General features: G+C 55.0%; 1 protein-coding gene across 1 annotated transcript in view; it reads left to right on the forward strand.

Moving 5' to 3' along the window:
- FGD3 (FYVE, RhoGEF and PH domain containing 3) overlaps nt 1-13334 on the forward strand; it is a 34858-nt gene extending 21524 nt beyond the window's left edge. The window contains exons 11-16 of the mRNA XM_060101266.1: nt 35-142; nt 1199-1261; nt 10375-10497; nt 10796-10936; nt 12677-12823; nt 13092-13334. Of these exons, the coding sequence (XP_059957249.1) occupies nt 35-142; nt 1199-1261; nt 10375-10497; nt 10796-10936; nt 12677-12823; nt 13092-13334 (825 nt within the window). The remainder of the gene's footprint in view (nt 1-34; nt 143-1198; nt 1262-10374; nt 10498-10795; nt 10937-12676; nt 12824-13091) is intronic.
- Nucleotides 13335-14564: the final 1230 nt, after the last annotated feature.

Here is a 14564-nt window from a genome sequence, read left to right on the forward strand (position 1 = left end):
CTGAGGGCCCTTGTTCTTTGTGGGTTTGTTTCAGGTCATTGAGGCCACCATTGAGAAGCACAAGCAGAACAGCCAGACTTTCAAGGCCTTCAGTGGCTCCTTCAGTCAGGATGAGGATTCCTCCCTCACTCCAGACCCGCCTGTGAGTGCCAGTGTCCCTGGGGCAACCCAGGCCCTTTGCACAAGGACTGGTGTCTGGGAGGGAAGCTGGTCCCCATGCTCTCCTCATGCCCACCTTTATTGAGCATCCATGTGGGGACCCCTGTACCTTGTAGCTGGGGTGGTCAGTGCTTGGACAGGCGGGAGAGAAGGACAGGCCTGGATAAAGCTGCAATATGAGGCATTGTCCTATCACATGCACCTAGGGGCTGTGATCTTCTCAGCAGGGGTAGCTTGCTCTCCATGGGAAGCTGTCCCCAGGCCTGGGGGGAGCCAGGAAGCAGGATCCCCACCCAGAGCCAGATGGGTCCTCCCTAGGCCTTGGCCATCCCCTCTGTCTGGGTACAACCAAACATGACTTCACAGTGAGGGTCCCTCACTCCATGCCTCAGAGACATCCCTGAAGCTAAGGGATACCCAGCCCAGCCTGGCTGAGCAGCCCTGAGTCCCAGACACCAGGGCTGGTTGGCCCTCCCTGTGGTCTCACTGGTCTGTGGCCCACAGGCCACCTCATTATCCACTTAATATTTGCATCAAATCTCCATTTCGTCTGCTTTCTGGACTATTTTAGAAGAAAACTTTGTGTTGTCCCCAGGCAGGGAAAGTACTGTCCCCTACCTTGAAAAGAGGTGACCTGGAAACAGAACCCCCCGCCCCATCCCATACCTGCCGTTAAAGTTGGTGCAGAGACAGAGCCTGACCATAGCAGTCAGGGCACCGAGCTCTCCATAGATGCCTGAGGAAAGCTAGAGGCCAGGGCCACCTCACATGGTGTGATGCAGCTGGTTAGGCCTGGTGGGCCTCAAGGAGGTTCATACCTGCCCACCGCCCTCCACCCCAGCTGGGAAATGATAACTCTTCTGAGATGCCTTCAGGCCAGGGAGGACAGATTCCCAAAGTCACAGCAAACACTAGGCCCCGACAGTCTTCCTCCTGACCCTGGGACCAGACAGAAGGAATGGTGCCATTCCAACACTGCATTGGATGTCAGCATGTGGCCACAGAACCTCTGCTCATCAGCTGTCTTTGTCCCCTCCAGATGGTGAGCGCCAACTCAGAGGTGCCTGCAGTGGTAGCCACTGGTGGAGGGGGTGCTGCAGGGGTGAGTGACGCCCCCGGCTTTGACAGGGGTGGGAGGTGGAAGTTGGGGTCAGTCCAGGGTGACCTAAGGGTGAGGGTTTAGCCTCCCCCTTCCATGTGACCTGGGTCCTCACAGTGATGGCCTCTGGGGCCTGTTGGTGGAGGGCTGGGGCAAGCCCGCTGGGACCCAGATGTCCATTTCCTTGGGTGGGTGAAGGTTACACAGCTGAGTTCTTCTGAAGACTTGTGCTCTTTACCACAGGTAAAGTATACCTGGCCCTCAGGAGGCTCAGTCAATATGGGCGGAGAAGGCACAGTCCAGGGTCAGATAGCCTGTGTCCATGTCCCCACCCTGACAGGGCCAGACCACGGGACTATGCCCGAGTCCCCCCTGCTCTGTCAGTTTGGGAGATTAGTAACAGGGTAAATGTGTGCACCTTGCATGCAGTGAGTATCCAGTACAGGGAAGCATCATTATTAACCACTAGGCCTAATAGTCGTGAAGTCTGCTGACAATTATAAGCCTAGACTACCAAGGAGGTGCTGTACCCTGCATCCTGAGAGGGGATTCTCCTGGGCATCTTCGCTTTGCCCTATCCCTCAGTTTTCCGGGCTCAGAAGGAATGAGTGGAGGCCTGAGCCCCAGCCTGACCCCTAACAGGGGGTTTGCTCCTAAAGCGGAACTTCTTCCATGGGTAGGTCGGTACTGCCCCCACATTCTCTCCGCTGGGCTTGCCTCTCCTTCCCTCCCCACCACTTCTCTTTCTCACATCCCCCATCTGGGCCAGCACTCCCTTGGTGGCAGGTGCTCCCCAGTTGGACAGCAAAGTCTGCCTGAATTTAGCACCAACTGGCAGAGCTCCTTCTTTTCTGGCTACAAGGGCCACCCTGCTGGTCATCACAGCCATTCTGGGTTGGCACTTGTTAGGGTCAACCCATTTCAGGAACAGGAAACGGGCTTGATAGGTGAGGAGACCTAGCCTTTGGCTCAAAGGCCTTGTGGTGGGACTTGACTTTCCTGGGACAGCAGCAGAGGGAGGGTCGGATGTCTAGCTCATCATGGGGAGTAAATGTCCCTGTCCTGACTTAGATTTTTAGTAAGAAAACTAGTCCCGGGCTTCCCTGGTGGCGCAGTGGTTGAGAGTCCGCCTGCCGATGCAGGGGAGGCGGGTTCGTGCCCCGGTCCGGGAAGATCCCACATGCCGCGGAGTGGCTGGGCCCATGAGCCACGGCCGCTGAGCCTGCGCATCCGGAGCCTGTGCTCCGCAACGGGAGAGGCCACAACAGTGAGAGGCCCGAGTACCGCAAAAAAAAAAAAAAAAAAAAAAAACTAGTCCCCTCCTCCCACACAATCCATGCTGCTGGGTAGCACTGAGCCCCTGCTGAGGCCCCAGAACAGATGTGCCCAGATGCCCCAGTCCCCTGCTCTGTTACAAGAGCAGAAGCTTTGCCAGGTCACCACACGACCCCTGACCCGACGTGTCTCTGACTGCCAGGCACTGGGAAAACCTTGAGGAGTTTTTGGGCTCCCATGGAGGGATGGAGCATTTCTAGGGCAGGATGGGCTTCAGGGACCAAGTGAGAGGAGGGAACCCCCTTATGTGAGTGCTACTGCTGCTACAGGGTGGCACTGCGAGAACCAAAGGGAGCCTGTGCTAATCTGTTTGAACTCAGAGTCAGGAAATCTGAAAGCAGCACCATCAGCAGGGGAGAGATGGTCTCATCACAGCCCCTCATACTCCCTGAGGGGCTTCCTGCATTGTGGCTCTGTCTGGTCTTGCCTTCCTTCCAGCCCACCCTCCCCCACCATGCCCTGGCCTCCCTCACTTGGCCACGTCCCAGGGCCTTTGCACCTGCTATATCCCCTCTGTGCAGAATGCCTCAATTATGCCTACTGTGCCCCAAGGCCTCATCCGTGAAGCCCTCGCAGCTGACCCCAGAGTCACTGACAAGTGTTTCTCACATGAAGCAACCCACCATCAGCTTTCTGAATCACCAAACTGTGCGTGTGAGGCTGGCAGTGTGCTATTGGGCTCCTTTCTGGAACATCTAGGAATGTCGTGAAAAGCAGCTTGCACACTCAAGCGTCATCTGTGTAACTAACTGCCCAGAGAAAAATGACAGATGGGGCCTCTTCAGCTTTCCAATCAGCTCCAGGGTCCCTTGGCCAGGGTCTCTGACAACCTCCATGATGGCACTTTGCAGGAAGCACTGCTTCTCCCTGTCTCTGCACGGGAGCTGAGCTGGACCCCCTGCAGGGCCCTCTGCTATCTGACCCTTGGCCTGGGGCATGCCGGAAGGCATCAAGGGCCGTGAGCAACCCCCATTCTTTGTAGGGTGAGTCCACAGGCAGGCCTCAGTCCGTGGATGCAGGGAAAAGTGGAAGTGGCTGCGGGCTGTGTGGTCAGGGAGACAGGGCTGAGGAAGATCCAGTGCCAAGGCAGAGAGAGAGGAGCAGGAGGTGAGGCTGGTACACATGAGAGGCAGTGCCCATCCGAGAACGTTCTAGCTGGAAGGGACCTGAAGGTCACATGTTTAATGTTTTAACACGTGGAGTGGGTCCTGACATGAGGCTTGGGGCAACTCCTCCCCCTCTACCCTCGCCTTCCCTTGGGTGGGGAGAAGAGAGAGAGAAGCTGTGTCAGGTGTCTGTTGGCCACTCGGGTGCCCCTTCGATTGGTTGCCCCACTCCTTTGACAGGTGAAAAGGTAACTGAGAGCCCCTGAGGCTCAGGGCCTCAGCCCAGTCCAGGGGTCTGCCCAGGCCAGGCTGCAGACTTGCTGGGCATCGATGACGACGCTCAGCCAGTGGATATGCAGGCCACCCCACCTTCTTCTACCCAGGGGCTCAGCCTTCCAAGGGCTCTGCAGCATCTTTGACTTGCCAAATGCTCGGGATCACAATTCAAGTTCAGGCCTCCTTGTCCCAGTCCCTTTATCCACCCCAAGCCAGGCCCAGGCCCTACAACAGACAAACGCTTGTCAGCAACAGACCTGCAGCTCCGGCCCCGGCACCCGTGGCCCGGCCATAGTCTTTCACATCTGTGTTTCTGATGAGCACAGGTTTTGGTGGACCCAGGAGGGCAGCTCAGTGAAGCTCCTGCCATAGAGGGCGAGTCCGAGATGTGCTCAGTGGATATTTGTGGAAAGTACCTCAAAGTGGGTTTTAATTCTTGCGCTAGAAAGAGTGATCTTTGCTATAACATACCAGATGTTAAGCTTTTGGAGAGGAAATGTAATCTCACTCTTGGTGTGCTCATTTGATTTCCTGGTGGTGTCCTCAGACGCACAGTTCCCACAAGGCCCTCTTTCCTAAGAAAAGCTATACCCAAACCAGGAAGTTTTGCAAGGGAGTCTTGCAGAATCCAAAGACTTCCCCGTTCAGCAAAAGTTGCGTCTCTCTTCAGGAAGCACAGAAATGTCAGAGTCCAAAAGGCCTCCCAGGGCTCCAGAGCCACCATGGCAACATACGGACCCTTCCACGATGTCGCGAAAGGCCCCATCCCTGCCACCCGTCATTCAGCGTGCACAGACTTAGTGCCGCCCTCCCACCCCAAGCCCAGGACAGGGCTGCCCGTGAAGGGAAGAGGGCCTGGGCTGCACCCACCACAGGGCCAGGCCTAAGACCCAGGCCTATGTCCACACCCTTTAGGACCGATGATAACTGTGTGGCTCCATCTTCTGAGGCTGGTTGTCAGGGCCACTGTTTGGGCCCCGATTCTTACCTGAATTTTCCTCCTGCTTCCCTGCTTTGTAAGTGAATCTGCTAAAGAGAAAACGCTGAGTGAAACAGGCCCTCAGCACAGACCTCCCAGGCCCACGCTTGTGCATTTTGAGCGCTTTGGGTGAAGTCACTTGGCTGTTACTAGGGAAGCCACGGTTCCACACCTCCCTGGTTAGACTTGGCCCAAGCCTTTCCAATGTCTCCACGTCCAAAGAGAAAATCTGAGCCCCTCCCTTTGGTTGACTTATTCTATATCCTCATCCAAAAAGGAAGTATGGTTGGCCAGGAAGACCTGTCCTCAACGATGCAGGTGGGCTCACCTCAGCCACCTGGTCACCAGCCCTCGGTGCTGGGAACTGCCTGGGGGAGCCGCATCAAGTGTGGGCCATGGTGGCTTACAGTCTTCAGCACCGAGGAAGCTGGTACCCAGCCAAGAAAGCTGGTACTCAGACCCTGTCTGATCACCGGACTGCAGCCTAAGAAAAGGAAGCCAGGATGGGTCGCTCTTCCAAGCCCCAGCCCCAAGATGCCCGGCTCTAGGAACTGCTCTCTGGTCCCTCTGGCCAGGACGGGGTCCCTGCTGACCTTCAGCAGCTGAGCTCTTGGCCACATACCCCTGGCCCACTACAGCCTCTCCTCCATCTCATGGGCAGCCCTGCCCCTCAGGGATGCCCCAGTAGCCCCCATGGCCTCCCTGTGTTTTCAGCAGTTGTGCAGCGCTGTTCGCAGCGTCTGGAGAGCCCAGGTTCTGCAGCACATGTAAGTGCTTGAAGTCAAGACAGCGGATCCAGCCACCCTGCCGCTGACCACTCCCACCTCGAGTGCCCTTGGTGTCCTCACCTGGAAAACAGGCATGGCAGGGTCACCACGAAGGTTGGTAGAGGGCTGAGGCTCCTGGGCCACAGCAGACCCAGGGACGGCCCCTCCTCTCTCTTCTCATGTCTGAGCCCCAGCAGTCCTGAGAGATGGTCTCAAGGGAAGGAGCCCTGAGTGGGGCAGACAGATGTGCCTCAGGGCTAGAGTGTGGCTGGCAGCCAAGGCCGGGTGACAGGGGTGGCCTCCAGTAAGGCATGTGGCTGTGGCGAGTGTCAGTATTGCTTGTCCGGCCTGTGCCACCCATTTTCCACCCACAGGGCTCTGTGGTCCTGAGCTGCATGGAATAAACTGAGAGGGGGCCCAAGGTTTTCTTACACCCAGTGTCCATGGGGTCAGGGGTCATGAGATGGAGGAGGAGGGTGATGGGGTCTTGGGCAGAGCAAGTGTTCCTATCACCCTCAGAGGCACCAGCTGGTCCCAGGGCTCCTTGTACCAGGGGGCCAGCACTGGCCTCACAGTGGTGGGGCCCACAGTGGGGTCTATGAGCAGAGGCAGCGGAACTTGGAAGCATAGGCCAGAATTAGTGTGCTCAGGCTACTTAACCAAGTGCCACAGACACTTATTCTCTAACAGTTCTGAAGGCTGGAAGTTCAGGATCAAGGGGTTGGTAGGGCTGGTTTCTCCTGAGGCCTGTCGACTTAAAGAAAAACACACAACTTAGAGCTGAGTTTAGGTTTTATTCAGGATCTTACTGAGGACTATAGCCTGGGAGACAGCTCTGAGGGACTGCTTGTAAGAGGGAGGGGAGGAGCCAGTATATGTACGAATTTTTTGGCTAGGAAATACATGTAGTCAAGCATACATTTTGGTAAAAGATTCCTGCTGTATCACAAAGAACAGATATCTTAAGTTAATACTTTTTTTTTTTTTTTTTTTGCGGTACGCAGGCCTCACTGTTGTGGCCTCTCCCGTTGTGGAGCACAGGCTCCGGACGCGCAGGCTCAGTGGCCATGGCTCACGGGCCCAGCCGCTCCGTGGCATGTGGGATCTTCCTGGACCGGGGCACGAACCCATGTCCCCTGCATCGGCAGGTGGACTCTCAACCGCTGCGCCACCAGGGAAGCCCTTAAGTTAATACTTTTAAGTGTTTTTCTCTGCATGGGAAGATGCAAGAATCTGGGGTCACTGAAATTCTTTCTGAGATGTGCCTCTATCTCGGGGCCTGTTTCTCCAACACACAGAATGCCTCATCTTGATTTTTCATCCTGAAGTCCCTCCAGGGTGCACGGTCGTGGGTGACGGCAGTGGGTGCATCTTAACCCTTATATAACTGGATGAGGAGTGGCACTCTTTGTTCTTTTTTTGTTCACAGGCATCTCTCCTTGGCATGTAGACAGTCATCTTCTCCCTGTGTCCTCACATAGTCCTGCCTCTGTGTGTGTCCATGGCCTAATCTCCTCTTCTTATAAGGACACCAGTTGTATTGGACTAAGGCCCACCCTAGTGACCTCATTTTACCTTAATCACCTCTTTAAAGGCCCTCTCTCCAGTCACATACCGAGGTGCTGGGGGTTAGAACTGCACATTATGACCTTTGGGGGATACAATTCAGCCCGTAACAGCCTCCATTGCCCAAGCCCCTCCCTTCTGTCCCCCTCACCCCCAACCAGTGCATCTCTTTCTCCTTAAACGTGCAGAGTTTATATGGAACATATTTTTAGCTTATTTTGTTCACATTTTTATTAGGGAAGCTTTGGACACACACAAGTAGAAATAACAGACAGCGAGACCCCCACACCAGCCTGGAGCAACTTCAACTTTGTGCTGTTCATGTTTTATCTGTCTTTCCACCCCTATCCTCACCCCACCCCCACATACTCTTCTTTCTTCTGGAATATTTTAAAACAAATCTCAGACCTCATTTTATTCTGCTCAGAAACACTCATGTTAAACTTATTTTAAGTGTTTCTCTTTTAAACCGAAAAAGTGTCTCTGGGCCTCAGTTTCCCCATCTGTGCAGGGGAGAGGTTGAGACAAGCACCTCCAGTAGCCATTCTGGCTCTGACATCCTGGGGAATTTGATACATATCTGTGGCATTTCTTAAAATCTTAAGTTTGTGGTGACTTGACTGTGTTTTCTGCTGGGACCCCAGCGCCCCCTACCCACACAGAGAGGAAATGCTAAGGGGCTGGGGCTGTTCAAAGCTAGAAAGCTGTTTCATCAAATGATGGGGCATTTCCTGAGAACCATGGTAACATGTAAAGGCAATCAGCAAAACCAGTCAGGATTCTCGTGATGTGACGGGGTTCAGGGCCAGGGGCGATTCCTCACCCCACTTTACAGATGAGGAAACCAAGCTTGGAGAGGAGAAGTGACTTGTGCAGGGTCTCATGGCTGATGAGGGGCAGGGCAAGGGCCTGGGAGCTGTCCCCCAACTTGCACCACTCCTAATCATATGGGGAAACCTAATCAGACAGCGCTACTGGGCCCCCACCCCAGCCTCACCCTGCATGGTCGGTGCCCACTCCCACCTTCACTCCCTCCTGCCTCCTGCTCACCTCCCAAGCCCTTGCATCTGGTGGGGCTGGGGTCCTAGACACGACTGATGTCACTATGGCCAGGGGTAGGCAGCCAGAGCGGACCACATAGGTTCCCTCACCCAGCTCTCAAACCACTGTCCACAGTGCAGAGGGAACACAATCCTCAGTGGAAATGTGAGGCAGGAGGTGGGGGGGGTTAGGGGGGCTGGTCAGTGAGTGGCTGGTTTGCTTTTCTACGTGTCTATTGGTTTTCTTCCTCTTTCACAAGCTGTTCTCGGTGAACACCTGAGAAAATCCAGATAAGAGAGTCAGATAAGAGTAACTCTACCCCAAACAGCGAATGAGATCATCAGGGTGTGCTTCCTTCCCGTCATTTTTTCATGCACGTACTCTTTTTGGTATAAACATTATACGCTACTGTACATTATTTTGCAACTTGCTTGTTTCCCTTAGCAATGTAACTTGACACCTTTAAACAGTCTTCCAACATGTCGCCTTGACATCTACCTCCCATGTATGATTTGTATACCTGTCCCTTAATTTTAGACTGCATCAGACTTTTTTAAATTTGTAAATATGTTTAACTAAAAAAGGAATAAATACTTTTTTAAAAAAAAAAGTAAAGTGATAGAAAGTGATAGAATAAAATGAAAACCTCTCTCCCACTGCTGCCTGCCTGCCACTCTCCAATTCCTCTTTGCTCCAAGGAGTTTGATGTGGTTCTTGTAAAACTTTTTGAGAAACCTTACACAAAACAGCTTGTTTAAATGTAAAAGCAAACAAACAAACAAACAAGAAGTAAAAGCATTTTTTAAAAAAAATATCATGGGTTTAATCTCAAAACCAAAGGATAAGCAATGAACATAAGTATCGCAAGCAATGCAGGGACATTGGTCTGGTTTTGGCATAACGGTTGTTGCTGTTTATGGAGAGGGACTTTCCCGTGGGGAATGGCCAGTTAACAGGCCCAGAAGAAGAGGATTTGTGCTTCCTGTGTCGAGGCAGAGCTTCCCAGAATTCTGGGGGTTTTGCCAGAGTCCAGTTGGTTTTCAGATAGGGTCATCGGACTCCTCAGCGGGGCCTATCAAAGGCCCCTTCTTTTTTTTTTTTTTGGTGTATTAGTTTCTGCTTTACAACAAAGTGAATCAATTATACATATACATCTGTTCCCATATCCCTTCCCTCTTGCGTCTCCCTCCCTCCCACCCTCCCTATCCCACCCCTCCAGGCGGTCACAAAGCACCGAGCTGATCTCCCTGTGCTATGCGGCTGCTTCCCACTAGCTATCTATTTTACGTTTGGTAGTGTATATATGTCCATGCCTCTCTCTCGCTTTGTCACAGCTTACCCTTTCCCCTCCCCATATCCTCAAGTCCATTCTCAAGTAGGTCTGTGTCTTTATTGTGTTCTTGTGTCTAGTCTTAAAGATCTTCTAACCTCTTTGAGCACACACCATGTTTCATGACTTCCCGTTGTCTTGCAGAAAGGACTCATCACTGCCCTCTTTTGTGGGGAATTCAGGCAGCGTCGGAGGAGATAGAGAGGGGAGTCCAGCCCCTGACCCTGCTCCCACCCCAGGAGAGTGCTCTCGCCCGTGTTGGGTGGGCAACTGCACACCCCTGAGTGCCTGGCATGGAGCAGGCACCATGCTCTGGGGTCAAATAAAGGACAGAGCGTGGAAGCAAGGGCCACCTGGCTGCATGCTGGGTGCGGACACCCCAGTCCTTGGCGTCTAGGCTCCTGTGCAGAGCAGCCACCGCTTCCCCCAGTGTGGGTTCCGGTTGTTATCTTTGCAGACACGCAGAGTCACTGACCTCCGTGGTGGGACAAGCCATTCCAAGCATAGAGTTCCTGTTCCCCTTGGAATCTCACCCCGTGTAACAGCAGGGCAGCTGCTGGGGAGTGAGGCTTGGCAGGGGGCCATGGCCAGTGGCTCCTGCTTAATTCCCTTCTGCACGTCCGGCCTTCTTGCCCTGCATGTGCATTGCCTGTGTATCGCACAGCTGCCACTCCACGTGCCCTGGGAAGCTGACTGCAGCCGTTTGCCTCCCACAGCTTGAGCCCAAGAGGGGGTCCTCTAAGACCAGACGTGACAAGGAGAAGCAGGGCTGCAGCAGCTGCGGCGAGACCTTCAACTCCATCATCAAAAGGAAGCACCACTGCAAGTTGTGCGGGGCGGTGAGTCCAGGTGGGAGGAGGCCAGCTGCGGGGGCCTCCATGTGCTCAGTTCCTCCTCCAAATCTTCTTTCCATGCACACAGACCCTTGGATCCTGGAACTTCTGAGCAAGAAGGCAGGCTCTGGAGGCCCAGCAGGGGCCAGACTTGGGGTGTCTGCCCTGTGGACAAGGCTCCCGACTCCCATGGCTCACAGACAAGCCCTTCCCCTCCACATGCCGTTACACCTCTCCTTCCAGCCTCCTTCTGGATAGTCTTCTGGCCCTGGGCATTGGGGTCACAGGTGCCCTTGTCTTGCAGGTCATCTGTGGGAAGTGCTCCGAGTTCAAGGCCGAGAACGGCAGGCAGAGCCGAGTCTGCCGAGAGTGTTTCCTGACCCAGCTGGTGGCCCCCTCGAGCCCCAGCCTCGAGGAGCCCTTGGAGCCCAAGCAGAGCACAGAGGTGAGTGGGCTGGGGCTGGTGAGCCTTCCAGACACAAGACCCCAGAAGCCTCGACAGACTGTGCTCCTAGAGCTGTCGCCTTCCCTGGGACCAGGACTGGTAGGGCTCAGTTGGGTCCATAGGCCACTGAGAGCAGCTAGCAATTGAATGCCAAATATCACGTGTGTGCGTGTTGGGCTCTTAGGATCCAGTCATGGCTGAGAGCTTGGGAAGCATTTGCACTCAGGAGTTAGATGGTGCATTAGTCAGCTCAGGCTGTATAACAAATACCACAGGATGGACAGCTTAAACAACAGAAACTTATTTCTTCATAGTCCTGGAGGATGGAATTCTGAGATCAAGGTGTCAGCAAGCTGGTTTCTCCTGAGGCCTCTCTCCTTGGCTTGTAGATGGACATATTCTCCCTGTGTCTTCACACGGTCTTCTCTTTGTGGGTGTCTGTGCCCTAATCTCCACTTCTTATGAGGACACTAGTCATGTTGGATTGGAGCCCATATATATGACCTCATTTGAACTTAATTACCTCCTTGGAGGCCCCATCACCAAACACAGTCACCTGGGGGGTTAGGGCTCCAACATATGGGTTTGAGGGCAAACAATTCAGCCCACAGCAGATGGGAACAAGTGTCATCTTCACTCATGGTCACTCTGATTGAAGGCCTGGAGGCCCTGCCAAAAGGAGATGCTGCTCCTGCCTTGCCCAAGCCACCGGGGGCTAGGGAGCAGTCAGGACACCAGCAACCTTCTCACCTCCTGTCCTCCTGAGCATGGCTGCTGCCTTCCAGGCCCTCCTTCAAGGGCAATGTGCCTATTTGTTGAGGGAACAGGAAAGCTGGCAAAGTGATAATGTGGTTTCCAAAAAAGAGCATTTTTCCATTCTCTCCACGTAACATAGAGCATAATTCATTCTCAAGGCCAACTGCACATCGGGGTCTTCTGGGAAGCTATTTATAATGTCAGTTTCCCTGCCCAAAGGTTCCAGGGAGGGTCATCCAGGTTGGCCAGGACTCTGGTTGGAGCCCCAATTAGGGTCTCTGTATGTTAGAGGTCAAGTGCATCAGTATATTAGAACTGAGTGTAGGATTATCTCCACAGAGGAGAGAGGAGCCCCTTGCTCAGCCCCCTTGGCCCCCTCATCCATGCACTTTAAATGCTGTGTTTGGGAGACCCAGGTCTCAGGTCCGAGCAGGGACCAGCTTTGCCAGGTGTGACTGAGGGGCTTCCTGGTGACCTAGGGGTTGTGTCCATGACTGCTCTAAACACATCAGAAGAAAGGGAAGGGTGGGTGTGTGGTGTGTGTGTGTGTGATGTGTATGTGAGTGAGCGTGTATGTTTGTGTGTACTGTGTGTGTGGTGTGTGTGAGGTGTGTGTGGGTGTTGGGGGGGTGGTATGGGTGTATATGTGTGTGTGAATGTGTGTGGTGTGTGTGATGTTACGTGTGAGAGGTGTGTGTGTGTACAGGGAAATCATCAACAGCCGCCACGTTCTGGTTCCCTGCTGTTCCATTTTTTCCTACCTTATCTTTATTTCTGTCCCGACCCTTCTTGTGGTCTCACTGCCTAGAAGGTCCAGCCCAATCCCAAGTGGCCTTGCAGTGGCCCTGGGGAAGCTCAGGCTGGCCCAGGCCTTGTCCAGTCTGTCTCCCCCTCCTCTCTCCCCCCAGAGCTTCGGCCTTGGTGCTTCCTGGAGAGTGGCTCTTACAAGGGAGACTCCACCTGACTTGTCCTCTGTGTCCCTAGAAGCCAGCCACTGTGGACCCCCCACCCAGCCTGCTCTGTGGCCCCCTGCTGGCGTCGGATGGCGGCACAGCCTGGAGCAAGGTGTGGGCTGCCATCTCTGAGTCGGACTCCCTGCAGATGGTGTTGCACCTTCGAGAAGGCAGCCAGGTGTGTCCTCTGTCCGCTGGGCCACACTGGGGCGGGGAGGGTCCACCCTGCTCCGGCAGCCCACAGCCTCAAGCCTGTGGCGCCCAGATAGGCCTGGGCCATGCAGCCTGGGGCCAACCCCACGTGGTGGGTGGCTCATGTGACCCTAGGGCCTCAGTTTCCCCGGCTGTCCAGAATCACCCTTCTGCTGCCCACTTGTGGGAGATGGTATTTAGTGATGCCAAGACTCCAGAGGCCGGGGTGCTGAGGCTCCTCTCCTTTTCTGCAGGATGGCCAGCTGCTGCATGCCATCCCCCTCTCTGGCTGCAGGGTGAGTGTGCCAGACCCCGCAGAGAGGCTGCATGTTGGACACACGTGGCAGCTGCAGCAGGCCCAGCAGTCTTTGTACCTGAGTGTCCCGTCCGCCGAGCTGCAGCAGCAGTGGTTGGAGGCCCTGAGCTCAGCAGCCCACGGGCGCCTGGCCAAGGCCAGCCCAGGGGCCCAGCAGCCCCAGGCCCCAGCTGCCCCATGAGCTGAGTCTCTGCCGCGTCTCCTAGCTGTACAGCCACCGTGGCAGGGGCTGTACTCATCTGAGAGGTGGCATCAGGCCACATGCAGGCATGAAGGGAGCCTGGACTGCTGAGGGACCAACAGGCCACATAGCACTTGGCCCTGGAGGGCTCCTCCATGTCAGAGAGGAGAAAAATGAGGCCCAAACAGGGGCAGCCAATTGCCCAGGGTCACCCAGCCCGTCCCTCAAAGACCCGGGCCTCTGCCCGCAGGCCCAGCAGTGTGGCCCAGAGTGGGGCGTGGGGTGACTGTCAAGAAAACTCCATCTGAGTGGGCAGTGAGGGGTCATCTGCGCCAGAAGACAGAAGGAGCTCATGGGTGGTGCCCAGGGACACCTGGTGGATGTCTGCAGTCATGCCACCCCTCCTGATGGTTGCCCACCCATCTATACCATCTACATCCATGTGAGCTGAACCATACTGGCCCCCTGGACTCCACCTCTCTCCTCTTTCCTCTCCCGGGGACTGGGCACACCCTGTGCCACCTCGTAGCTCGCCACCCCATTTGGAGATGCCCAAGGGAGTGAGTGGTGGGTTCCTGAATAACCGTGCTGCGAAACTACAGGGGGACCACACAGGCGTCGTGTGGGGGCCTGAGATTTGTGCCTGCCTTCCCTGGTCGGTGGTGAACAGTGCTTATCTACATAAATAAATGCTGGCAGCCAACAGGTGGACACAGCCTTGGGGCAGGGTCTCCCCAGGTGATTGGATGGAGAATGAGGGTAACAGATGGGCACAGCCGGTAATGAGGCCCTGGACCCCAATCCAGGCCTGCAGGGTACAAGTAACACCCCTGCGGTTGCCCCAGATGCAGCAGCGGGGCCTCAGACAAGGTGCCATGCCTGGAGACCTGCTCTGTGTCCCTGCTAGTGAGGTAGACAGGGCCATTTGCCCCTGTAGCAAGTGGAGCCAGACTTAGATATGGGATCGTGGGAATGCTGGCTACTCACAAAGATGTCAGGAAGGTCTATTTGCACCAGAGCCCCGAGGGCCTTGAAGGAGAGCAGAGGGACTTAGGGACTGATGACCGAGGGGTGTCCAGTCCCTTGGGACCCCCATCCCTCTAACATCCGCAAGGCACCCTGCAGGGATGCCTGTCACTGCCCAGCCATGGGCAGACCTGCAGGGCACATACCTGTGGTCCGAGAGGGCCATTGTGGGAGCCAGAAATGGATGACTGGTCATTGGTGAGG

The sequence above is a fragment of the Mesoplodon densirostris genome, chromosome 6 (genome assembly GCF_025265405.1).
Source record: "Mesoplodon densirostris isolate mMesDen1 chromosome 6, mMesDen1 primary haplotype, whole genome shotgun sequence".
In the NCBI taxonomy this organism is placed as follows: Eukaryota; Metazoa; Chordata; class Mammalia; order Artiodactyla; family Ziphiidae; genus Mesoplodon; species Mesoplodon densirostris.